The sequence below is a fragment of the Solea senegalensis genome, linkage group LG16 (genome assembly GCF_019176455.1).
Source record: "Solea senegalensis isolate Sse05_10M linkage group LG16, IFAPA_SoseM_1, whole genome shotgun sequence".
NCBI classification, from domain to species: Eukaryota; Metazoa; Chordata; class Actinopteri; order Pleuronectiformes; family Soleidae; genus Solea; species Solea senegalensis.
Window position 1 is genome coordinate 5529802 of NC_058036.1, and position 12524 is coordinate 5542325.

General features: G+C 42.6%; 1 protein-coding gene across 1 annotated transcript; it reads left to right on the plus strand.

Moving 5' to 3' along the window:
* The first annotated feature begins 377 nt into the window (after nucleotides 1–377).
* On the plus strand, nucleotides 378–11617 carry peli2 (pellino E3 ubiquitin protein ligase family member 2). Its single transcript, XM_044047994.1, has 6 exons — nucleotides 378–707; nucleotides 5542–5671; nucleotides 8265–8366; nucleotides 8794–8991; nucleotides 9096–9284; nucleotides 9960–11617. Exons 1-6 carry the CDS (start codon nucleotides 631–633, stop codon nucleotides 10536–10538), a joined length of 1275 nt encoding a protein of 424 aa, XP_043903929.1. The 5' UTR covers nucleotides 378–630; the 3' UTR covers nucleotides 10539–11617.
* The last annotated feature ends 907 nt before the right edge of the window (nucleotides 11618–12524 follow it).

Genomic DNA, 12524 nt, shown 5'->3' on the forward strand with positions numbered 1-12524 from the left:
GGGAGAATGCCACTGTCAAATGTTGTTATTGTTCCATTATTTGGTAAATGGAAGCTTTGAAAACATTTCAGGAAACGCATGATTCCTTTAAGAATTCCCAGATTGTACTCTTTGTTTACATAACACAAGGCGCGATCCATGTACTGCGAGAGGTGAGGCGGAGGCAAAGTTGTACTCGCACTTCGGCTAGTTTTCTTTACTAAGTAATAAAGCACCCACACAATATAGAACGTAAATGACTAAGAATGACTTAATGTGACTATTAAAAAACAATTTAGTCCAAAACACGGATGTTAATGTTCGACTCGGAAAGACACTGCACCCCCCGCAGAAAGTAAAGAACGGGCACATGGTACATTCCAGCCCTGCTCCTTGCTGTTTTCGTATGTGCTTCAGAGCGGAGTTAACCGCCAAGTAAGTTACGTTTTGCCATGTCATAACTGAGGAGTTGAAGCACAGTTTACGAGTAGAATAGTGGCATTTGTTTCTTTAAACCAGGACGTAGATTCAAATGTCGTTGGATATGCGCTCTGAAATGAGAGCGTGTTGTGTTTTCGAAGGGAATTCCTTGTGACTTTTTTGAGCCGCTGTTATTATCACTGTAAAGCTAACGTTACACAGCGAAGCCTCATGTTTTCGTCAAGCCAGGAGGAGCACTGCGCCCCGTCCAAAGACCCAGTGAAATACGGGGAGCTCGTGGTGTTGGGGTAAGTACAACCGTTGTGGTATTGCGTTTTTTTTTTTGTCAGGGGGGGTATTTGCTTTTACCGTGTGGACACCCCATCCACAGTGGACGGGAAAGCGAAGTGTGAATCGTGAGGAAGTTTCTCAACAAGGCTCTCGCGTAGCTAACTTAGCCACGCCACTGCGACTTCTGAATTCAAAAATGTACACGTATATAAAGAGAACGTCGCACCGCTTTATTAAGTAGATATACGTTGTGTGAAATTCGCTCACGTTACTCCACAAAGCATGCACGTGGCTCATTCCGGGACTACGTACTTTTTCGTGTTGTCGAGTTGATGGCGATGCTTCGTGACCTACCAACAACAGTCTCACTGTGGCTACGACGCACACAGATTTGTCCATTTTAACATTTAGGATAACTTTGTGAAATGGGTTGAAATGAACCTCATAACTCAACACAAACTCTGACCGGGGCGCTACCTCCCACATGAAAGTTGGATTGGTGGAGTTTGAGGAATTCGGAAGTGGTGAGGGTCCCCTCCCCCAGCCCCCGGCTTCTTCCCATTCTTTTTTAACACTACCTGTAGCTCAGCACACGCGACTTTACATCTGCACACCATGACAACTATAACCTATGTTGTGGTGAAATCACAGTCTTTGTTTTGCCAAATGAAAAAGCTGATTTCTTAAATCTGCTGGTCACATGGACTCTTACTGTGTTTGGGATGTGTTGGGAAAAAAAAAAATCCATTTAAATTATGTTTTTATGATGTGATACACTAAATATTCTATAACAATTATTGAAACTATATGAAAGTATTAATTTGACTATTTTACAAATCTATCTCTAGCACCAGTCACTTTAATAATTTGGTACCGTAAGACTTTTGAAACCCATGGTCCGTATTTCCTGGTTTGTTAACCTCTATCTGTTTGTCCTGTTCTTCATGGTTGTCCTCTGTATTCTGTACCATCAACCTGCTTCAGGACAACAGGTGTAAATTAGCCATTGTCAAAATTCTTGATGATGATAATGCTTATTATTGTGTAATGTCCCTGTTCTTAATCAGTCAATCTGTTATTGGTAGGGATGGGGATCGATATTGGCCAGTATTGGTCCGATACTGGTCAAAATCACTGGATTGAATATCGGACATATAAAAAAGTTAAATCCGATACAATTCAAAAGCCTATATGTCAAAGCACCTACATGCTTCACCATGCACAGGCTGTAAAAATGTAATAAATCTGGAAAAGCATTTTATTTGAGTCATGTTTGGGCTGTTTATTTCCTCTTTTTGCAGGAACAATATTCATTACACAGTTGGAGAATTGTGTCTTTGAAATGACTCAGCACAAAATGTGTTCATATACAGTCGCATACAGTCTAAAATGACTGTATCAAACTAATAACAGTAGGTAGAAATACTTGAGTATTGGACACAAAAAAGTGGTCTCGTCCCATCCCTAGTTATTGGCTAATTAAGTTAAACCAAACGTTTAAATTCATCCCATAACACGGTGATCATATGTTTATAGACCAAATGTAATAAGTTACATTATAAATTGTTTGATAAAGACTGTCAAATCAATCCTGCAGCACAGTACACGTTTGCTTAGAAGTTATTTTTGACGTTGTATATAATGTTTAATGTAAAATTTCCCCCATCAAGTACTTTGTGATGTCTGTGCTCTCACTTATTACATATTGTTTATTGTCTGGCAGTAGTGATGGCACTATACAACAGAAAGCTCTTTGTGGGTGAGATTTCTGTTTCAACTGACACTTATGGATAATTTATTTGTGGGGTTTCTTTTATCTCTGGATGTCCTTGTTTCTATCAGAAAAAAACTGACTGTAGTTTTTGTCAGAACGATGACTTCATATCGCTTGTTGTGAGGGCTAAGAGTTTTTAACCACAAAAGAAAATCATATTCATAATTGATCATTCTCTGTTGTTACATTTTTTGTTTCCATGGCTTCTTTAGACTTAAGACTGACCTCTTAAGTCTGTACAGGACGTTTTATATACTTTAGAATTTACAGCAGGGTTTCAGCAGTTTGGCCATTGGCACTTTCAACCAAACGGCACACAAAAAGCAAAAATGCAGTCTACATGTATTGACATTACATGTCTCACCCTGTAAGTAAACACGGTGTGGCCTTTTCTTTGTTTATGTCAGACTCAGAATTATTCCCAAAATTCCCCACTATTGTGGTTTTCTCCTTCTGCTCAATAAACCGTTGCCAGTTATTATTGTAAACCATCATGTTTTTATTGATAAACTGTCAAAGGCAGCAGCTGCAACACATCATTAAAAACACCTGCCGTGTCATCAGTGATTGCAGTTGAAATTGAAACTCCTTTGAAAGTTATGAGATCTTCAGATGAAATTTTTTTTCGTGTTTGTTGAATGCATTTGAAACGGGATGCTTATGAAGATCATACATAGACCATAGTAGTATGTGGTTTTGTCCCTTGCCCTCCAACCATCCTCGTACACTCACTGCTTATTATGAAAGACAGAAAAGTGCTGACTACTCATTACCCCGGGCTGAACATGTGGCATGTTTAAAGCTGATGCTTTTGTGTTCTCTCTCTCTCGGCATTAAAGCACATATTTGAATCAGATGTGATGGGTGTATAATCGCTGCCATGTCATCACATCCCATTGATAAAACTGATGGGAGACAAGATAGCTAACAGCTTGGAACAAAGCTTGTTTGAGCAGCAGTTTCCTCAGTGGTTTGTTGCCATGACCGAGGTGGCTCTTATTACTTGCATGGCTGCCCCCATCTCACTCTCTCTCTCTTTCTTTTTTTTTAATTGAGCATAACCAAACTGACATCATTCATTTACACATCTCAAACATCATTAACAAATAGTGATGAAAATAATTAAATCCAATGACTTGCATGAACAAGAAAAATATATGTATGTAATGTGCTGCCCCCATGTCTGTCTGCCTGGATGGATTGGTTTGGTGCTGGGCAGTGAAGGGGGGTGGGGGGATGGGGGATGTCTGTGTGGGTATCTTGGAAATGAAAGGATGGATTGATCAGGATCCAGCCCTTGCCTCTCTTAAGCTTTCTCTGTCCATTGTAGCTGGGAGACTGGGCCTATTGATATTGATCGTCTCCCTCAAGAAACACTCAGTAAAGGAAGTTTACAAATCAACTTTGGAAGGAACTTTGAAACGTTTAGTACAAGCTGGCACTGGTTTTTGAGATGTGTTGCCTCTTTTATTCTTGCCATCACCCAAGAGAAGAGAGTTTAAATTGTGTATCACAAGGTCAAAATAGGCCAGATAGATAGATGGGGCTGTGGTAGCTTAAATCTAAGTCAAATTTGATCTTCACCGTCCTCTGTGACCATTGAAGTCTACTCTCCCCTTTACATAATGCTAATGAGCATTGCAACAACTTCATATATCTCTTCCTCACTCATGTTAGCTTAGCATAAGAAATGGAAGGTGCTCTTGGCTTCATAATTTAATGAGCCTTGCTCCTAAGTATTTGGAGGAAATCTGCTGTCTTTCTGGTACAGGAGGTCAAAAATGGAAAGTGGTCAGTTATTTGGAGTGCAGCATTACAGATTAAAGACCCTGTCCAAGCAGTCCAAGAATTTCTTTGATGACTGAATAGTGAGCCTTAAAGTAATAATGAATACTGGTTGCATTGCTTAGAGGTCCACAGTTATTTTTTCTCCAACAAGGCAATAATCTGCATTAAAAGAAAACAACGCAAAAGTTATCTTCCTCCCTCCTGCTGTCAGTATATTATTTGGAGTTCTGTCCAGCGTATCATCTAGAGCTTCTCCATCTCCCTGCGGGTGGCTTGTCCTACAGGCCAGCTTTGCACTGTGCTGACTGGGACCATGTGTTTTGATGCCTGGCCAGCCGTGTGGAGACATGGGACAGGTGGACGAGCTTGGGAGGGATGTAGGGAGGAGCAGGAGGAGACTCTTGTTCCATTTGTGTAACAACAAGGAATAGAAATACCAGATCGAGTAGAGGTTAGTATAGCCGATTCCCATCATGAAATGCACTGCAATGAGAAGTTCAGGCTTTCAAAAGAGTTATTCCTGCTGCGTTAAGTGTCTGTTTAGCACACTGTGGTTTCATGTTAGTGTATGACAGAAGGTCTGTGTGTTGGATAAGAGTAGAGCATGGGGCGTCCCAGCTGGAGGAACCAGCCGGTGGAAGGGGAGAGGGCCAGTTCTACCGGAAGGGGCGGCTTCATTCACAAGGACCAGACTAGGCTTGGTGCCTCTCAGCAGACTGAAGGGGAAAAACTAGAATCTAGCAGGGAGCCGGGTAAACAATTCATAGATGCTTCTCTGATTGTGCCGAGCCTTTGAAAAGGATATCTTGGAGCTTTCTGGATTGGCATAAAAAAATAATTTAAGGGAGAATGTGCTGTTCGCTCCGTGAGACAGTTCTCCACACGGACTATGCATAACCAAAGTGATGGGGGACCCGATGTGCATCTTAAAATCTGTTCCTGCCCGGGACAAAGAGCAGCAGAACAGCTGCAGTTTACACAAAGCTGGCTCACCGAAATCATAAGCACCAGAGCGCATTATGTAACTAGAGACATTACACAAGGTAACACTTAAATTGCTAATAGGGTGCGTTAGACTGCCAGTGATGTAATGTGTGGCAAAGCTCCTTTTCAAAATGCAGTAATGTTTAGAATTCCCTGTGTTGACTGATTTTATGATTACAAGGCATTTACCTGTAAATCTCCTTCGACGCATCTTTTAAGATAACCGTCTTCATTTTCCTTAAAAAATAAAGTTAACTGTGGATTTGTGGTCCTTTCTTTCCTCCCCACCCCCCCTTCTGTGACAGGTACAATGGCTCTCTGCCCAATGGAGATCGGGGTAGACGGAAAAGCAGATTTGCGCTATACAGGAGGACCAAAGCCAATGGTGTTAAGCCGAGCACTGTGCACATCCTCAACACACCCCAGGCCAGCAAGGTACGCAACAGATCAAAACTGAATGTCTGATATAATGAAGAGACTCTCATTGAGGGAATTTAACAGATTTCTCTTTTTCTTTAATGTAAAGTATATTTTATATAAATATAAGTACTCTCAATGGTCCAAGAAAGAAAGAAAAAAGGAATATACCCACAAAAGGGTTGGTATAAGTGTATAATCACTTAAAAAAAAGTTTGTTTATTGTAGCCTTAGCCCACGCCAGTTATTTATAGTCAAGTCAAGGGCTTTGCTTTACGGTAACCACCATCTTGGGCTGCGTTTCTGCAGCAGCCTATAACAAATTTCTTAGAAAATGAAGGGTCCTCTCTTAATGAGAGTCTGCAGTCTCATTAAAAATCACTACTTCTCTTATACACTGGACCTTACATGGAGAGCAATTTGTAATCTTGATAACTATGTGAATTAAAAACTATCTGTCTGGTTTTACATCTTGAAAAACAAAACAGCACCATGATGTATTCTTTGTAATAATGTCATGAGCGTATGGAAAATGCAGTAAGGCTCTTTGCATTGCTGTTGGCAGACCTTAATGTTGACATTTTCAGTACAATAACTGTAGATCCCAGCTGGGCCCCATTGCTCTTTCTTTGCACCACAGTGCCTGGCTAAAACTGCCCTATCCAGTACAACATGTCTGCCTTCATGCATTCCTGCCTTTGGTTCTCATGCAAAACTGCAAAACAAGCATTAGGATTTGCTTACCTCTGCACCTCCAGGAGGCCAGTGTTTCAGGCACCGGTTGAGAGTTTAGCTTGCTGGCCAAGGCCCTGTGGTTCAGGTTACTCTCACCTTGTGGAACTTGACTCCTGATATTTGCTTGGAGATTGTTTTTTTTTTACATTACATTGCTTCATTATAGTTAGAATGGAATGTCCCCATGGCTTTTACAGGTTATTTGTCCAGACACTTTATTACAACTCTGCTGAAGCGTAAACATTGCACAGTTAATAACAGACTGTTGTTCAAAGATGCTAACCACCGTAACCGTCTTCTCTTTTCACCTCTCTTCCTCAACTGTCACGCTGCTGCCTGGGATTATGAGGGTGAACTGAGGAGGACGTGGTAGCAGTATGCTAGCGTTCCTCTCCCAGCCGTACACATGGTCAAAAATAGCCATTCCTTGAGAGGAGAGCCTTCTTTTTATATCCCATTCTACGGCAGTCTCTCCAAACATTCTCCCGTTGGAGCAGTCTTATACAACTTCATTGTGAATACTCTGTGGCTAAGAAGCTGAGAGGGAAATCTCACATGTCTGTGCACACCCTAGTGTTCATGGCTGATAATGAGGAGCTCCCACGTTGCCGCTGCCAACTTCCTTTTCAAGTCCCGTCCCCGCTTTCTCATCTGCCCACTTGATCTTAATTACTCAAATTATGGATGTGATTTATTTTTCTTTGTACTGGCTTTGTTTTGGGGGATGGTGGGTTCATGGTTGTGATTTTATTTTTACTTCTCCAGCTCAGTGAGAGTGTGTATGACATTGTGGGGGGCGTGGAGCCCATAAACACGCATCGTTCTGTGGGTAGCGTGTGTACCAGCTCCTTTTGGCTGTTGGAACAGGTGCAGCACCGTGCACCATTTGTTATGTTGCAGTGCAGCTGAGACGATGTGCTGATGTGCTGATGACATTTGTCACTGTCTGTCTGTGATGCTACAGCAGAATGTGGCAGTGCCGGTGACCCACTTTCTCTGTCACTCGTTCCCTCCGCACGTGACAAAAGGATGGAGGGGGCAGCTGGTGTTTTGGAAATGGAATTTCCAGATTACAGTGGGATGAGGGTGACATGTGGAAAAGTGGTGACAGGAGCCGGGCCTGGTGGCTTTAACCCACACTTTCTTACAACTGTGGCTGGTGCAGCTCAAGTGGCAGAGGAACTCGAGTAAACTGAGGCCAGTGGGCTGTTCATTGTCACTGGCACGGGAGTGTGGCTTAACACAATTTCTTTACTCTACCAGAAAGTGTTTGTCTTTAGATGATATTCTTTAAGAGACAACATAATAAGTCACAGGAGGTGTTTTTGCTTATGCTGTAGAAAACAGAAAACAGTTTCAACTTCTTCTTTACCTGCTATTTCTCGGTTTGTACCACTGAGAGGAGTCTCACTGTACAGCTGTTCAGTGACAATATAGTTCTGTTCTTATATATTGTGTTGTATAACTTAGCTGTTCTTGCACAATTTAAGATTAACATGATTAAATATAGACAGATATCTTAATATAGATTGTTGACTCTTAGGATGACTGTGAGTTGTTGATGACTCATCAAATGAGTGTCACGCACTTTAGTCGAGTTGGATTTTCCCTGATCTTTGCTTTAATGTCGGCAGTGATGCAGCGATTGCATAAGGCCCATTGGGTTGAGTAGTTTCTGTTTTCTGTTTCTGAACCTGTGACACATCCGCTTGTCAAAGTCGCACACCAAGACATCAAAAGGTTTTCTCCTGACTCCACCATGACGCAGAACAAGAAAACACTCCAGAGGAGTGCGCTAATACTTGAGTCGTGGAAATGATATGCATTTGGTGTGTGTGTGTTTGTGTGTGTAATATGTATGTTTGTTCTTTTGAAGGCTGTGAACTGTAAAGGCCAACACAGCATCTCCTACACACTGTCCAGGAACCAGACGGTCGTGGTGGAGTACAGCCATGATAAAGATACAGACATGTTTCAGGTAAGGTCTCCCTGCATTTGCATTTTTTTTTTATTTTTTTTTTATCTATTCCTGTCAAATATAGGCACACACATTTCCCATAACACTTAGAAATATAAACAATACACAGTTACATGTGAATTACATAAAAAAAGTATGACTTTCAGTCAATATGAGATTAAACTTATTTCCCCCTCAGAGATGTACTGATATTATAACATGTTGCTGTACAGAGCTTTGTATGCACCCCAGTGTTTGTCATTAATCAACACACACGGCCTCCATTGTAGCTTCTTTCAAATGTCCTAAGGCTTTAACTGCCTGTTAGCATACTCCGGTTAGAGGTCAATGTGCAGGGAATTAAAGCGTCCACATTCATACTAGAATATTGACAAGTGTTCATGAGAAACCACATAACTGATAATAATGATAGATGTTTTGTGTTTAGATTGGGCGTTCCACAGAGAGTCCCATAGACTTTGTGGTGACCGACACCGTAGCAGGAGGCCACGAGGGAGAGGAGACTCCCATCACGCAGAGCACCATCTCCCGCTTCGCCTGCCGAGTTGTCTGTGAGCGTAACCCCCCGTTCACCGCGCGCATCTATGCAGCTGGATTTGACTCCTCAAAAAACATCTTTCTTGGGGTAATTACTGGTTAGAATCTGTATGTGCGCCGCTGTTTTCTGTCTTGTATGCAGATAACACAAGTTGCGTCCGCTTGCGTCACCGCCTTCTGCTTTTCCTACAGGAAAAAGCTGCGAAATGGAAAAACCCAGATGGTCACATGGACGGCCTGACGACAAATGGAGTCCTGGTCATGCACCCCCGGGGTGGATTCACAGAAGAGTCCAAGCCCGGCGTATGGAGAGAGATCTCCGTTTGTGGAGATGTTTACACACTGAGAGAGACCCGCTCTGCACAGACCCCAGGGAAACTGGTCAGTGTCTTCAATTGTACACACTCGCATAAACAGCTGATTTAAGTGTCACTGTGATTTAGTATAAATACCGTAAAAGGGGCTATATCTAAGATATGTAATTATGTTACTGTTTATCATGGGTCCTGCTGTGTGTTGCTCCATCCTCCCCAGACTCATGGGTTGCCAGATAGTTACCAAAAGAAGGAAACACGTCGCTGTACTTGTAGTCTGTGTTATGTTGTGTTCTTGCACATATTTCTACGCACTTTTTTAAAAGTTTTTTTAAGTTTTTGTAAATTTAAATAGTGAATATACCGGCTTTACTCCTGTTATCAGTTTTCTTAATGTCTGATGCCATACCGTAGTCATTCACGACACAATTAGAGGTGCAACTAATGATTATTTTCATGACAGATATATCAGAAAACCCTAAAAAATGTGGATTGGTGTTTGTCAAACCTGGAAATGATGACGTTCTCAAATGTCTTGTTTTGTCCACAAACCAAAATGATTGACTTTTAATGATTTCTTTGTTATCCAGAGCAAAGTAATGAAGAAAATATTCACATTCACAAGAAAAAGTCTTCAAACCGATTATTCGATTATCCAAATATTTGTTGATTAATTTAGTTATCGATTAATAATATTTTTTATTAACTAGACTAAATGTGTCCGCTACATCACCCTCTGCAGGTGGACAATGAGAGTAATATACTGCAGGATGGCTCCCTGGTGGATCTTTGTGGAGCTACTTTGCTGTGGCGTACGGCAGAGGGCCTGTTCCACACTCCCACCCAAAAGCACCTGGAGGCTCTCAGGCAGGAGATCAACGCTGCACGGCCCCAGTGCCCGGTCGGTCTCAACACTCTGGCTTTCCCCAGCATGCAGCGCACCCGTGCCCTCTCCTCCCTGGAGGAAAAACAGCCTTGGGTCTACTTGGCATGTGGCCACGTGCACGGGTACCACAACTGGGGCCACCGTTCAGAGCAGGAGGCCAACCCGGAGCGAGAGTGTCCCATGTGCCGCATGGTGGGGCCCTATGTGCCACTGTGGCTGGGCTGTGAGCCGGCCTTCTACGTGGACGCGGGTGCACCCACGCACGCGTTTGTGCCATGTGGACACGTGTGTTCAGAGAAATCTGTGAAGTACTGGGCGGACATCCCTCTGCCACACGGCACCCACGCTTTCCACGCCGCCTGCCCCTTCTGCGCCTCACAGCTCAGCCTCACTCAGGGCTGCTCCAAGCTAATCTTCCAGGGCCCGGTGGACTGAGCTGAAGGTGCTGCTTCAGCAGAGACGATGACATTGGGAATGTCACCATGCTGTGAAACTGTTCCGATTCTTTTGTGCTTTCTTTTGTTCGTGTCAGCCAGCGGTGGAAAGGAGTAAGTCTTCTAAACCTCTGGTAATATATTATGGATTCTGCACAACACAGAGCCATTACACATTGTTCATGGCCTCTTGTGGGTGGCCAGTGGCCACCGTGGGATACATAGATGTGGTGCAAGTCGGACCACAGATCCCTGGACTGAAATACTGTTTTCAGCTGTCCTTCCAAACGACTGCTTTTAAAATGGCCCGAGCACTGGGCTCTTGAAACTACAATAGGTTTTCCACCAGTGTGCAGCAGGAATAGGGTGGAATTAACTGTCCTGAATGTGAGTGAACCTGATCATAGCGAGCAGAGGTAGATGGGCCAGTTGACAGAGAAAACGGGGGAAGGGTTTACTTCCTGAAGGGTCTGAGACAAAGTTTTTACAAAGCCTGACAGCTGGACTGTTGGCTGAATGCAAGACCAGAACAAATCTGGAGTCTAATTTTAATGGAAAAACATGTTAAGTGCTGCCCTATGACCGCCCCCCCCCAGCCTTAACCCTTAATCTAGACCATGCAGCTCCCCAAGAGTGGCTTCCGTTTGCTGAACAATCTGTCAGAGGGGGTATTTTTCTTAACAGTGGACATATTTTTTCATGAATAAGAGCTATTTTGTTGAAGACAAAGACGGAGGCAATTTCACACACAGAGGACGTAAAGAAACGTCAGCCCGGATTCTTCGCCACATTTTTATCTTGACAGAAGAGCTATTTTACTACACTGAGGCCCTTGTACTGTTTCATAATGCAAATGTTAATATATTTTTCTCCTGCGTAAATAATATTTGCGAGAATGTTTGAGTGAATGTGTGACTGTGTGTATGTGTGTGTGGGGTGGACCATGTGGGTGCCCGCAAGCTTTTTATTTGAAATGATCTGAATCGTCCCCCAATCCCGTCTCTATGATCTTGCCCACCACTCAAAAGAGAGAGAACACAGGAATTAAACCAAGCTAGTAGTGTTTGACAATGAATGTACTGAAACACGTCGGCTCGCCTCACTGGTGCTGCTTCAGTCATACAACTTGCTTTCTTAATGGCTGCACTGTTTAAAGTACAGGTGAGGCCTGTTTGGCAACATCCAGTGGACATAATCACGCCTGCTTGCAAGGCTGCTTGCTTGCTATGTACTCGCCCCACACGTACTTTGTTCAGACTAGAGCTGCAACTAACGCTTGTTTTCATAATCGACGAGTCTGTCGATTATTTTCTCGATAAATCGATCCATAAAATATCAGAAAATCGTGTGTTCGTCAAACCTGGATATGATGATGTTCTCAAATGTCCAAAATGATATTTAATGATTTCTTTGTTATCCGGAGCAAAGAAATGAAGAAAATATTCACATTTAAGAAGCTTAAACAATCAGAAATATTGATTTAATCATGATACAGCTTTAAAGCGATGAATCCATTATCAAAATAGTTGTTGATTAATAATCGATTCATGGTTTCAGCTCTAGGTCAGACATCACTGTCTTTAGCTTTATCTCATGCTAGGTGTGATCCAATGACCTGTAACACCCTTAAAACCCTGAACACAGCCTCAGCAGCATTCACAGATTATACCAAATATAAGGAGAGCCTGTTTTCTCTCCACATGCAAGACGTTAAACCCAAATTGCTGCTCCGGTTCACGAGTGTCGGCAGTTCTGTGTTCCCGTCGAGGCCTACGCGCACCATGGAAATAATGATATTATTATCATACACGTCTTTGTGTACGAATGAGTCCAGTTGTCAAAAAAAAACAAAGTAGCAGATAAATTGGACGTAAAGAATTCGAGGACAAATCTATGCATTATCCTGCGACATAAGCTTTTCACACTGTGCCCATATGTCTCGTATATATCGTCAAAGGCGTCAGTCCTGACTCTAGTTTATCAAATG

Coding starts and splice junctions, on each gene's coding strand:
- peli2 (XM_044047994.1), top strand. CDS start 631: ATGTTTTCGTCAAGCCAGGAGGAGCACTGCGCCCCGTCCAAAGACCCA. Junction 708..5,541: donor GGGGAGCTCGTGGTGTTGGG/GTAAGTACAACC, acceptor CTTCTGTGACAG/GTACAATGGCTCTCTGCCCA. Junction 8,992..9,095: donor CAAAAAACATCTTTCTTGGG/GTAATTACTGGT, acceptor CTTTTCCTACAG/GAAAAAGCTGCGAAATGGAA.